The sequence below is a fragment of the Anas acuta genome, chromosome 17, assembly GCF_963932015.1.
Source record: "Anas acuta chromosome 17, bAnaAcu1.1, whole genome shotgun sequence".
NCBI lineage: Eukaryota > Metazoa > Chordata > Aves > Anseriformes > Anatidae > Anas > Anas acuta.
Window position 1 is genome coordinate 2,473,296 of NC_088995.1, and position 13,300 is coordinate 2,486,595.

The 13,300-nt window shown below is 36.4% G+C and overlaps 1 protein-coding gene across 7 annotated transcripts in view; it reads left to right on the forward strand.

Annotated features, from left to right (window-relative positions):
• The window catches only part of CLIP1 (CAP-Gly domain containing linker protein 1), a 65,832-nt gene that overhangs the window by 32,208 nt on the left and 20,324 nt on the right, over positions 1-13,300 (forward strand). For 4 of the 7 annotated variants that reach the window (XM_068654130.1, XM_068654131.1, XM_068654134.1 and 1 more), the window contains exons 9-15: positions 667-699; positions 4,718-4,822; positions 7,825-8,769; positions 10,209-10,325; positions 11,348-11,405; positions 11,648-11,731; positions 13,030-13,186. In XM_068654130.1, coding sequence (XP_068510231.1) covers positions 667-699; positions 4,718-4,822; positions 7,825-8,769; positions 10,209-10,325; positions 11,348-11,405; positions 11,648-11,731; positions 13,030-13,186 — 1,499 coding nt within the window. The remainder of the gene's footprint in view (positions 1-666; positions 700-4,717; positions 4,823-7,824; positions 8,770-10,208; positions 10,326-11,347; positions 11,406-11,647; positions 11,732-13,029; positions 13,187-13,300) is intronic. The other 3 variants (XM_068654132.1, XM_068654137.1, XM_068654136.1) reach the window with 2 other exon arrangements.

A 13,300-nucleotide genomic window follows, 5' to 3' on the forward strand; every position in this document is an offset into this window, starting at 1 on the left:
TTTATATCTTACTAATTTTTCTAATGTCTTCTAATGGAAGATTTATTAAAAAAAAAAATTCTGTCAAGACAGTTGTACCCAAAATCTAAACAGCTATTCACGTGTTCATTATAATAGTATGTTATTATGCAATGAGGTTAGGAAACATTTAGTGAAGAATTGCTCTTAATTACTTGAACACTTCCAATTTTTATCCCAAATTTCAAATTAAAAAGCAAAATATTAGTTGTTCTACTCTATTTGTTGTTTAATCTGAAAAATATTAGACTCTTGCACAGTATAGAGAACAAAGTTAATTGACTTGTGTCCCTGTGAACCCTTTACGATTAAAGTGCTAGCCTTATGAAAGTGATTCATTTCATATAACATTTCTTTTATTTTAGTCTTCCATTCATTTTAAGATACCTATCTAGACTCTTCATAGAATGCTCCTTTTATTATTTAGTCCATGGAAACTTATAGTTTTCTATTTTTTGTTAATTCACTGGATAGTCCTGGCAGACCATGTTAAAGAGTCTGGTTTGTCAAGCTGCATAGCTTCAAGAATTTAAAATTAATACAAGATAATGAGATGTATCCTGATGTTTGTGTTGGAATGATAGTGCTAAGTCTTCAGGTGAAATATTTTTGTTTGTTTTTGTTTGTTTTTTTTAATTTTACTGATAGCGAAAGAGGCAGATTTCGGAAGATCCAGAAAATGTAAGAGGGCACTTCAATGTGCAGAGACATCCCATGTTAACAGATTGTGTGCAGAAAATGCTTATACTTATTCACTAACTGCATAATCTGTTATTGAAACATTGACTCTAGTATTTGTGTGCATGTTGCTTTCAGAGCAATTACGTTTATCAAAAAGAATGTGTGTAATGACTAAACGTTGTAATCCCCATTAACTGTAGAGAGGGCAAATGTGTCATTAGAATTCTTTATGGGCAAAAACTCTGCACCTAATTGGAGAGCATAGGAGCTTGTAGAAAACGACTGTCCTGGATCTTGAAATGTCTTTCATTTCTATGTAGGATTTTAGTTGCTCTCTTCACAAAATCCTGCGCTGTTTCCTATGAGCTCCTACTGCTGTTCAATAGATGCAGTTTGCATCTGGCCAATTAATTTTTCTGAGGGAAAAAATAGTATGTTCCCTACCTCCCCTGATTTTTTTTTTCATAAAATACTAAGGGGAGTATTTTATGAAAAATAAAAATAGTTGCACGCTATTTTTTAAGACGTTTTAAAGCTGTCTATTTTACTGTAGCTTCCCTTTGAATTATGCAGGAAAAATATATGTAAATGGATAGCAGAAATTGCCTTACAAGACATTAAAGCAGCCCTCTTGCTTCCTTAGCTCAGAATAGTGGAATTTAAAAGCCCTCTCTTTGATTGGATTTAGGCAAAATTATCACAGGCTGCCTCCTCTGCTGCATCCCCAGCCAAGATAGGAAGTTCTCAAGACTAAAACTGGTTTCCTGCTGTGCATTCTTAGGTGTTGCTTTTGCGAAGCTACTTCAGCGATCCGGGTCTCCTCTATTCTTCCAATCAGGCTCACGGTGTGTTAGAAGTAAATCTGCATGTGCCCTTCCTTTCTCTCGTTTTGTGCACTCCTTGTTTAATCCTATCTTTACTCCTTATTTCCCTGTTCTAATTTCTCCATAAAAATGGACATCTTCACTCTTTGGAGAACTGGGTGATCACTTAGTTTCCAGGATAATGCTTCATAATCTATCGTGTTCTGTGGTTGTTATCCCAGCACGAAGGAACTGAATGTCATCTTGCCCCTATTCTAGAATCAGTTATCAGCTTTTATGGCCTCAGCACAATTTCACAGTTTTACCTGTAGATGGAGAACTTAACTGAAGGTTTATTTTGAAGTGAAAGTGTAGCTAGAATACATAAATGCTGAAAATAACCAATGACTGCCTCCTGACATTCAATTTTAGTGGAATTCTTTAGGGTTCAAGCCAGAGTAAGGCTTGTCCCATTTCCCCCTCTCTTAATCTAACTGTGAAGCTTTGGAGAAGGGGAAGATGCTTTGTGGGTTTTGTTTGCTTGCTTTTTGTTTTTATTTTCCATTCAATTTGAGGTTTAAAATCAAATTCTTTTTTTCTTTTTACAGTACTCTCCTCTTTTCAGCTTACTGTGCTCTGGCTTTCCTCAGAGGAACACAATCTTTTAGACATTTCTCTTTTTAATTTTTAGTTTTTATTTTATTTTTGGTAGAATTTTATTCTTCTCTGTAATATATAAGAGGTAGGGGTTAAAAATGGTAATCATGAAATCATCATAGATGATGGTATATTTGATCCTTGCAGTGTTAAAGCAATGTCAATAAGATTAATGATCAAAGTATTTTGTTTTTTATGTATAGTATAGCAGGTCTTAAGGTAGCATTTTTTGCAATGTGATGCAAAGAGAATTCTGCAGCTATCAGGTTTGGGGCTTGTTTTCTAATAAATCCCTAATGGGATTTAGAGCAAGAAAGGCATGAATATTCAATTTTTAAAAATAGATTTGTTTTCAGACTTATAATTTTGTTGTAGAACAGAAGTCATACTAATCAGTCTGAGAGAGGGGGCTGATTTATGGCCACTTTTAAGAATATTTATTTCTTTTAGAACATTTACTTTAGTTTTTGAAGGCTGTGAGAGACAAAAACAATAACCCATGTTCTCATGTTCTATGTTTGTGGTTTGTTTTGTTTTTTCCTTGTATACACTGAATATCTTCCACTGATACAGAAACAAATCCTCTATGGAATACCAAAACCAGAACAAATCTAAGAAGCAAGTTTTAATGCTTTAGGGATTTAGTATTTTAGATCTAGTAACTGCATAGTAAAACAGCCAACACTTTTTTCAGCTGGAAAAATGTTTAAAAAAACTGAAACCACCAGATGTCTACATGCTTTGGGAGAGGAAGATAACTTGGTGCTGTCAGAAGGAATACTGTGATTAGAGAACAGGCCTGGAGCAAAACAAGAGTTTCGTCCCTATCTCACCTTCTCTGCAGAGACTGCCTAGGATCTTTAACTGCTGGCTTGGAGGCAGTACTAATCAGCTTGTCCCTCTATAAATAACCCAGTTCTGTAGGGATATTTAAATAGCATTTGCAAAGATCAGAGAAACAGCAGTGTCCTGCCAGCTGTGTGCACGCTGCTGTGCTGTGGGTTTGGCAGCAGTGTGGCTTTGGAATGATTCATGCTCTTCCTTCCTTTTGGATTCTTTCAACCCAGTGTTCAATGGGTAGCTTTTCAGGCTGCAGGACTCTCCTCTACTAATAGCAGTTCATAAGGCTTGGGGGTTACTGTGTACTACTTTACTACCTGTTTACTACTTTACTACTTGTTCTGTAGTAAAGTAATTGCTGAAGCTAGAGAACTTTCTTCAAGGCTGATGGATGCAACTTCTTGGGCTCTTAATCACATCTTAGCATAACCAGACAGAACTTCATTCAGTCTTTTTTCTGGAGATCCACCTTACTCTTGATGTGGGCAAGCTCCTTAAGCTGCTCTTTTTTTGGAAAAGACACGTGAAGCAACAGTACACTTTCAGAATACTTTTAATTTGGATTGTTTCATACATTTACGCTAACAGTGACCAGTCAAGATTGACACAATACTTGGATCTCAGCATTTCAGAAATAACTCTGTATTACTTCTTTCTATTCCACCCACGTGTGCACACACACACACTCACCCCTGTTCCCCATTTCAGTGGTGCAGGTCAGATATGAACTAACTGCTGGACTTTACTTGCATCTCTCGAACTTCAAGCTCTCTTGGGGGCATCTTGGAGCCTAGGTATCAAGTTTACTGATGTTCTGTGTTCTTGCTAAAAGAAAAAAAAAAAATCTATCCCTTTTTAACCAAAAGGCAGGAGGTGCCTGCTTACTTCGTTACATGTACTTTCTGTGCTTTTTAGGAACTTATGAGAATTACAATTTATTTTTTAAATCTTATTACTTTTACATCTTGTTCAATGCATTTAGGCTTCGGCAATTATGGAACAACCAGGCTAATTCACTTTTTCCCCTGGTTTTGGAGAATCTTATTTGTTGCTTGCTTTCTTTTGGAAGAGGAGGAGAGGGATAAACTAAGAGGGTTCTGCAGTTATAGGCAACCACGTTCTTTATATTTCTATTGAAATAATTCATACCCTAGTGAAAAGTGAACCTTAGTGTTCCCTATCTTGACCAAAAAGATTTTATGGCTAAGACTTGAGATGCAGCTACTATTGCTTTAAAAAAAAAAAAAAGAAATTCATTACATGAGCTTCGGTAGTGAATTCTCCCCTGGTTCATAATTAAATCATTTAAAAATAAGCCCAATGCATTAAAAAAAGTTAGTGGGATGACGAGGAAAGGGACATATCATCCTCTTAGAACAGGTGTATATATATTTATATATACTTTTTCATAACTATTCTAATTTGTGCTGAAAACTTCATGTACTGATAAATAACTTCTACTTGGCTGCATGAAACGTTTTTGTTCATACTTCTTCGTTTGTGATTTATTTTTTATTTTTTACACATCAGTCCATTTACACTTTTCAGTCCATCTTTCTCATCCATAGCATTTCCCTGTTCATTTTATCCACTGCATCTTCTCTGCTCATCATTGATAGAAGATTCTGGCAGCACGGCCTGCATGTGGCTCCCTCCTTGTGTGCTGGCATGTGATGGTGGCACCGTTGTGTTCTCTTCCTTTCCCTTTTCACTAACAGACGCAGACCAAACTGGAGCATGCCCGCATTAAGGAGCTTGAACAGAGCCTGCTCTTTGAAAAGACCAAAGCTGACAAACTCCAGAGGGAGTTAGAAGACACTAGGGTAATGGTTTTCACTATTTAAATAACAAGACTGCTTTGTGTTGTGGAAGATTTCTGATGACACAGCCTGCTGGGTTTAACACGTGCTGAAAGAGATTCTTGCTCCTGCCACGATCAGTACCTGCTATAGATGTAGCTGGAACACTCTTAAAAATTAGCATTAATTTTGAGCTTCGGTGGTGTGTGTGTGTATGCCTGTATATGTGTACTCATTTCTTCAGAAGAATTCAGGTAAGATGATTTCAAAGTGCAACAATTATGCTTAAATCTAGGTCAAAAGTGGCAGAAATAGCAAAGTTCATTATATCCAAAAGAAATAAGTTCCACTTTGCCAGTGCTTTTTAACAGTAACTTAGAATTTGGGAGCTGGGTTTCTGAGGTCCTAAATAGTGGCTGTGCTACCTGCTAAGTCAAGGTTTGCAGTGCCTTTTTAGTTCTTTTTTTTCTACCCATGACACAATCTTTTCAGGGATATCCAGCAGTATTAGTAATACTGTTGCCTGTCAAAACATTACTGAGTCCCAAAACATACTTTTTCCCAAGACAGAGGTTTAGCTGATGTTGATTCCTAAGATTTTCAGCATGTTTCTGATTTTTTTTCTTGCTAGGGACGTGCTAACTGTACTCAGTTTTATTTGAAACAAGGCCCACAAGGCTGCTGTGGTTGACCTCAGCTCTTCACACGTCTTTTTAGAAAAGCCTACATGTTCTAACATTGCATTATGTCTCTGGGCTTATTTGACAGCAAAGGCATAACAGCTTTTGGTGGTATAATTTATTTATTTATTTTAATTTTTATTTTGTACTTCATAAATAATTCACGAAATGCCAAATCCAAGAAATCTGAAATGACCACAAGCTAGGAGCGTGAGAGGAGGATGGGATGGTTGCTTTGCTGTGCAAATAGCAGAACATTGTTCTGTAGGAGCACATTGACCACTTCCAAACATGGGTCATTCTGTGGGCATCTAGCCTAACTACAGCTGCTAAAGAGAAGATGGGAAGAAGGAACTTGTAGCTGTAGTAAGAATTCACTAATGATCACCTGTGTTGAACTGAATGTTTTCCCAGTATTACTGGGCATTTCAACAAGGTCAGCTAAATGGTAGCTAAATAGTAGCAGAAGGTGGTATTTCCGTACCCTTCTGTCAGGTCCAGCCATGTAAAGGGAATCTAGGTCACACCTAATGATATGCCATTGTTTATAAGTGACTTTTGTCCTAAATTCTTTACACATAAGTGCATATCGATATTACTTCAAGATGCCGTTGTTGATTGTTTCTGGTATGTGGCATCTTTATAAAGAGACAGTGAACACCCAGTAATAGATAATGTAAGAGATACTTAATAGGGCACCATTCAGGTTCGGTTATTAGGTGTCTGCTTACTGAAAACCTGTAAATCTGCTTCCAGAGGTGATGAATCAGATACATTTTCAGTGTGGAGCAATGCCATGGAAATAAACCATGAGTACCGGCTCTTTTATGGTACATTTCATAACCTAAATCTTTCATGGTCGCTGGATATAATGAGGCAGTGAATTTCATTCTGCATTTTTCTCAAACTGACAAGTTTTCTGCATGACAAGGTGTGAACTTCCTCTAGTTACTACATTGTTCTTTGTCTCAGAAGAAAAAAGCTAATACTGTTATCTTCCTCCAAACAAAGCTGAAGGTCATCACAAATATTTAAAATTTTACAAAGCACAGGGTTCAGCTGGAAAGAAATTCTAGCTCTCTTTTTTTTGAATCTTTTTTTATTTTTTTTTTTTACCTTTTCCCTGTTCATAAATGGTTTCTTCACCAGAGAGGATGAGAAGTTGTAGACATTTTTCTCATTTCTGTCCATAGCAGAGTAGGCAAATAAACACTTGACAGTTTTTGTACGATACTCAAAATTCAATTATTTGTGTATGTATTTGTACTTTTCAAATAATCCCATTGCTTTTCTGTGATGATTTATGCACTGCTCACTTCAGATAATACTCCCTATGTGTCTTTGTCTATTCCAACCACTTTCTTTAATTAGGAAGATGCAGAGTATTAGATCTTTTGACTAGATCAGGATAGACATTTGAATATGTGTCATAATACGTATGATTGATGCTTCTTGAAAGCATATTTATAATCATGCACACACACATGACTCGAAGGTAGGACTGAATATTATAAAACCAAGAAGGTAGTCTATAATAAGTACTTTTAAAAAGCAATTGCATGTAAGTAATATTTTTTCAGAATGTTGGTGTAATAAGAAGGCTGACATAGTGATCTCCCAATTAGAAATCATTGTGCTGGCTTTGTTGTTTATCCATACCAGAAGTTTCTTCAACAGCTGTTGTAAAGCTCAGGTAAAGTGAGGACACTTTTTTTGAGAGACACCAATGGATTGGATATAAAAGGTGTTTCAGAGCATTTGTAGGCTAAAACTTTGTTTTTCACTGACAGTCTCATAGCTAGCATAAAATGAAAGTGGAAGCAATTATGTCAACAATCAGGGACCTGGGGCATTCTCCTACCTCTGTCAGTTCTGCTCTGTAGTGGTTCTGAGAAACATTTTGTTAAACGTGTTTAACATAAGTAAGTATAGTTTGTAAGCTGTTATTTAGCAAGTTGTTATTTCTAGATAACTTCAGAAAAATCAACTTAAATATGTTCTCCCAAAAGGTGAAATTTAGTATGCACAGAACACAAAGTTATGGACATCTGTACTTTTTTTAGCAATAGTTTATACATAAATGAAATAACACTTGGTCTTGGTTTCACAGCCTTCCATATAAAAGCAGCATTTTCTTTTACTTAATGTTTCTTTAGCACTTCCATAAAAATAGGATTTGGCAATGAAACTCAGAGGTATTATAATCCAAAATGCTGGTAAGAATACACTACTGATGTTGGTTTGCAATGCTTGGTAATTTCTTTTCACTGTGGTCTAAGCATCTGTGTCTATTAAACATATCTTTTCTAATTCTTTCTTCTTTTCTTAAAATGCTGTTAATCATAGGTGGCCACAGTATCAGAAAAATCTCGCATCATGGAACTAGAAAGAGATCTAGCATTGCGGGTGAAGGAAGTAGCTGAGCTTCGAGGGAGATTAGAGTCTAGTAAACACATTGATGATGTGGATACTTCTCTTTCATTGTTACAAGAAATAAGTTCTTTGCAAGAAAAAATGGCAGCAGTTGGCAAAGAACATCAGAGTGAGATGAATTCACTGAAAGAGAAGTTTGAAATCAGTGAAGAAGCACTCCGGAAAGAGATCAAATCACTTTCAGCTTCAAATGAGAAAATGGCAAAAGAAAATGAATCACTGAAAACTAAGCTTGATCATGCCAACAAGGAGAATTCAGATGTAACGGAGCTGTGGAAATCAAAGCTGGAATCTGCAATTGCCTCCCATCAGCAAGCAATGGAAGAACTAAAAGTTTCTTTCAGCAAAGGTGTAGGGGCTCAAACAGCAGAATTTGCAGAGTTAAAGACTCAAATTGAGAAGATTAAATTAGACTATGAAAATGAAATGTCAAATTTAAAGCTGAAGCAGGAAAATGAAAAGTCTCATCATTTAAAAGAGATCGAAGCCCTGAAAGCAAAATTAATTGCAGTTACAGAGGAGAAAGAGCAAAACCTGGAAAGCTTGAAGACCAAACTGGAAAGTGTGGAAGATCAGCATCTAGTAGAAATGGAAGACACTTTAAACAAATTACAGGAAGCTGAAATAAAGGTAAAGGAGCTAGAGGTACTGCAAGCCAAGTGCAATGAACAAACCAAAGTTATTGGTAGTCTTACACAACAGATCAAAGCTTCTGAAGAAAAGCTTTTGGACCTTGATGCACTTCAGAAAGCCAATTCTGAAGGTAAATTGGAAGTCCAGAAACTTAGCAAGCAGCTTGAGGCAGCTGAGAAACAGATACAGAATTTAGAGACTGAAAAGGTTGATGAAAGTAGCAAGGTTTGTATCAACATCCATCCTTTTATTTTTACTTTACTTTTATTTTAACTTTACTTTTATTTTACATTTGTATTGTTCTAAACTGCTATAGCAAACTCATCACAGAAAAAAAAAAACTTGTATTAGAAATGTATCTTAGTACCATCTGAGGAGGTGTAGAGAAAGCGTTAAGTGGGTCAGATCTCTAAACAGGTTTTTCTGCTTGGTCTGCACCACTCAGCAAAAGAAAATTTCTTGCTATACTTTCTGCAGACTTATGGAGGCCTCTGCTGAAAACTTTATGTTATGGAAAATTACTTTATTGGTTTATTTGGGAGAAGAACCCACATATACAAATTTTTAACCTTTGGTGGAAGTTTGGAAATATTCAGATAATGTGACATGGAGCTCATGGGGGAATTTTTTCCTTAGTTGATTACTTTGAGTTGTAGAGAGAATCCGTGTTCCCAACCTTCCACCTAGAGAAATGCTGATAGAATTAGTATCTTCACCTTTCCTCTCCTCAAAGATGATGATGGAAGAAGCGAGAGAATGCCATTAAAAATGAAACAAAGAAAAAAAAAGAAAGAAAAAAGATCCTGGAGGAACTTTCATTTAAGATAAGAGTATGCACTGGTGTTGTCAGGAACCTTTTCACGGGATTTTTGAAGCAGAGTGCAGCTTGATGTGTCTTACCGAGGTTTTTCTTGGTTTTGGATGAGATGTCTCTTTAAGGTTGACAGTATGCCATTCAGTACTTGAAAGTTGTTCTGCCACTGCAGCTACTAATAAAAGCATTAAGTTTCCATTTAATCTGGGGGGTTTGCCCACATCCCCAATTTATGTATGACCTGACAAGCTAGAGCTCTAATCATAGTAGTGGGAAGGTAGCTGGAAACAGCTTTCCTAAGTCCTTCACAGATGGTTCCAAGATACTAGATTTCTGTGGACCTTTGGCACAATTTTTGAGTTCACACTGGGTTTCTGCGCTACCTCCTGGGTGAGGTGCAGACCCTTTTGGAAAATGACATCTCCATATGTGTATTGGTCTGAATAGCTAGTTGAAACATAAATGCTAAATTTATCAGTTCAAAAGATTAAAATGGTAAAGAACCAAAACTGCTAATTCAACTGATGTTGTAACTGTATTTTGAAATGTTTCAGTGTACTGCAAAATGTCTGCCATTAAATGTTTTCACCATTAATTCTAAGATCACTAAATTTTAATTATTATTTCAAACATTTCAAGATCCAATTAGTACTGTGATGTAGTCATCAGTGGAAATCAGCTTCACTTAGTTAACACATTACATTTCTTTTTCCTTCAGTTTATTTTTATTTTGTCATCTTATAGTGATTTTAATATTCTAGTTATTTATTTCAGATTCAACTTTTAATTTCCCTGTTTTTATCATTCATGTTTGTAATTTTATTTTACTCCATTTGACCATATTCGTTAGGCTAGTAATCTGGCCAAAGAACTGCAGGGCAAAGAGCAAAAGCTTCTTGACCTTGAGAAAAACTTGAGTGCAGTAAATCAAGTTAAAGATTCTTTGGAAAAGGAACTTCAGATTTTGGTGAGTAATACTCAAAAATTTTGACTTTATCCGTTGGATTTTGGGTTTTGTGGTGAGAGCATAATTGAATTCAGAGGATCTGTTCTGCCTGAGCAGTCTTTCAAAGCTATGATCTTCATGAACAGAAGGCAGTGGCTCATGACTAATAAGATCCATCTCGGAATGAAAAGAGCATTTCACCTGACTTGTGTTATCAGGTGATTTGTTTAAATAGAACTCATCCATTAGAGATTTCAGATAAAATATTAAGCCAAGTCAAAAGAATTGTGCAGCTTTAAATTTAGACTACTCTTGAAGGAACACATGGCCCTTTATCATTATAACTATTGTATAAATTAATGCTTGCTACAGGAATGGCTCACAAATGATTCTTAAAGATATTTTTCACCTGATTTCTCATTTTGCAAATTTAATTAATTTTGCAAGTAGGTATCCTGTGGATGGGTGGGATTCTCCTGAGAAACTCGCTAGTTAGCAATAGAAAGACAAGCTGCTTAATTTTTACTGTCCCTGTCATAAAGTCTTTCTGTGGCCATAGTAAATATCTGAAGCTGATGGAGAAGTCTTATTTATTTTCTTCCTTAGCATCCTACCTTTTTTTTCAGTCTAGCATCTCTTCCTGCTGGTAAAGCTGGAAAATGCTCATGTAAGATTGATCACAGGGTTGCAGAAGTCCATTGTGCAGCACATGAGTAACATGGATAGCTTCTGACATCGAGAGGCCCAAACATGATGTCTCCTACATGAGTCTCTGTAGCTGCAGTTCTGTTGCTATGCTTGCTGATGGAGAAGTTATTTTGAAAGTTTAGGGACTTGCTTGCAAACAAGGCAAGGGAGAAATCCTGCATTATGTTGTTGAATATAGCAGTGCTAAGCTGTAGTTCAAAAACTTCAGGTCTGTTTATGATAGGAGTGAAAACTTGATATATTTCCTACATGAAAAAATACCTAATATAAATTCAGTGGTTGAATTATACTGTTAACATCAAACCTGACCTTAGGTTTTTGTCTATTTTTTTCAGAAAGAAAAGTTTACTAGTGCAGCTGATGAAGCAGAAAATGTTCAACAAACTATGCAAGGTATGTCTGCTACTAAAGTACATGAAGATCTTAAAAGCTGCAGAAAACTATACTGCAAAATAGAGGTGTTTTCTTTCATGTGCTTTCAAATTTAAACCTGGCAATAAACCAGTTTCAGTAGCTAGGGAAAGGACAGGACTACTTGCAGCCTCTCTTCTTGAGAGTAACATACCTTGCAAGTAGGTGGAATTGTTGGAATCTAAGTAGTTACTAACTTTGTTTTTAAAATTTTACTTGCATAGAAACAATAAAAAAACTAAACCAAAAAGAAGAGCAATTTGCACTCATGTCTTCAGAACTGGAACAACTGAAGTCTAATTTGACTGGTAAGGAAGTAATAAAATGGAATGTTTTGAAATATGCATCAGCTTTGTGCTTTCTTATGCCTCCTGCTCAGCTTGCCATACCTTACATAGTGCATAATGCTTTCTCAAATGCATATGCCATCAAAAGAAAGCCTTCTTTCTCGGCAAAACTAACTTTTGTGGCACTGTATAGTGATACAGCAAGGTGACCATGACGTTAAGGAAATAGTGCAGTAAGGCAAAAGATTTCCTGGCTGAGTGTATTCCAAATCAGTAGTTAAATTTTTGCTTTAACATTGCAACAAAATCATGCTGTGGTAATGGTCAAGTACCAGACAAAAGCTTAGTAACCAGACTGAAGTTTTACAAGCATAAAATAATTAATCCACATAAACAGTATTGTCTTTTTTAATCTACATAAACAGTATTCTCTCTTTTTTTTTTTTTTTTCCAAGGATGTCAAAAAGACAGTGTGCTAGTTTGGTTGTCTACTTTTTCTTATCTGGCAGGTGGGAGACTTGCTGTATCTGTCTAGTTACACATCTCAATTTAAAACCAAACTAGAAAGAAATTAGGAATGATTTTGTACCCTGTAATCAAATCTTTCAAGGCATTGTTGGGACTCAAGTCATGCCAAGGGCTGCTGTTGCCCTTGGTGGCAGTGCCTGCACTGGCCTGAGTCATGCTGGAGCAGAAGAAAGACATTAACTTGTTAGAGCAGGTCCAGAGGAAGGTCACAAATGTGATCAGAGGGCTGGAGCACCTCGCCAGTGCCTGGAATTGTTCAAGGTCAGGTTGGATGGAGCTTTGGGCAGCCTGGTTTAGTGGAAGGTATCACTGCCTGTGGCAGAGGGTTGGAAGTAGATGGTCTTTGTGGACCCTTCCAACCCAAACCATTCTGATTCCATGATTTTTTCCCTGTAACTTCATGTTGCTTGCGTTGTTTGTTTTCCACTCTTCTGCTGAATAGCTGGAGAGGTGTGCATGCTTCTCCTATTATACTGCTTGATTATCCTCTGATATGCATTAGGACTCTTACCAACTTCTCATGGCCTGAAGTTAAGTGATTCGCTTCTGGAAAAAAAAAGCTAAAACTTCTTGACCAGTTGCTTTACTGCTATTTCTGAAGTGTTCTTAACTTTCTGCTACAGCTCACAGCGCAAAGTTCAAACCAATTATAATTATTAATTTTGAAGACGTAATTTGGAAGGTCTATAGCATCAACATTATTCTGTTTATAGTTCTTTATGATCTTCTAGCTAGTCTGCGCATTCCCTTTGTATTAAATCTGCTAGACTGCTAACTTTTATCTTGTTCAGTGATGGAGGAGAAACTGAAGGAGCGAGAAGAGAGAGAACAGCAACTGACTCAAGCTAAAGTCAAACTAGAAAATGACATAGCAGAGATCATGAAGTCATCAGGAGACAGCTCTGCCCAGCTTACAAAAATGAATGATGAGCTACGGTTAAAAGAAAGGTATTCCATCATTGTCAGAACATTTTTGCATTAGTTCTTTACTCCTGAATTCCTTGCTTCCCATTTTATCTCATTTCAAATAGCTGAGCAAGATGCTCCTGAGTGTCACATTGA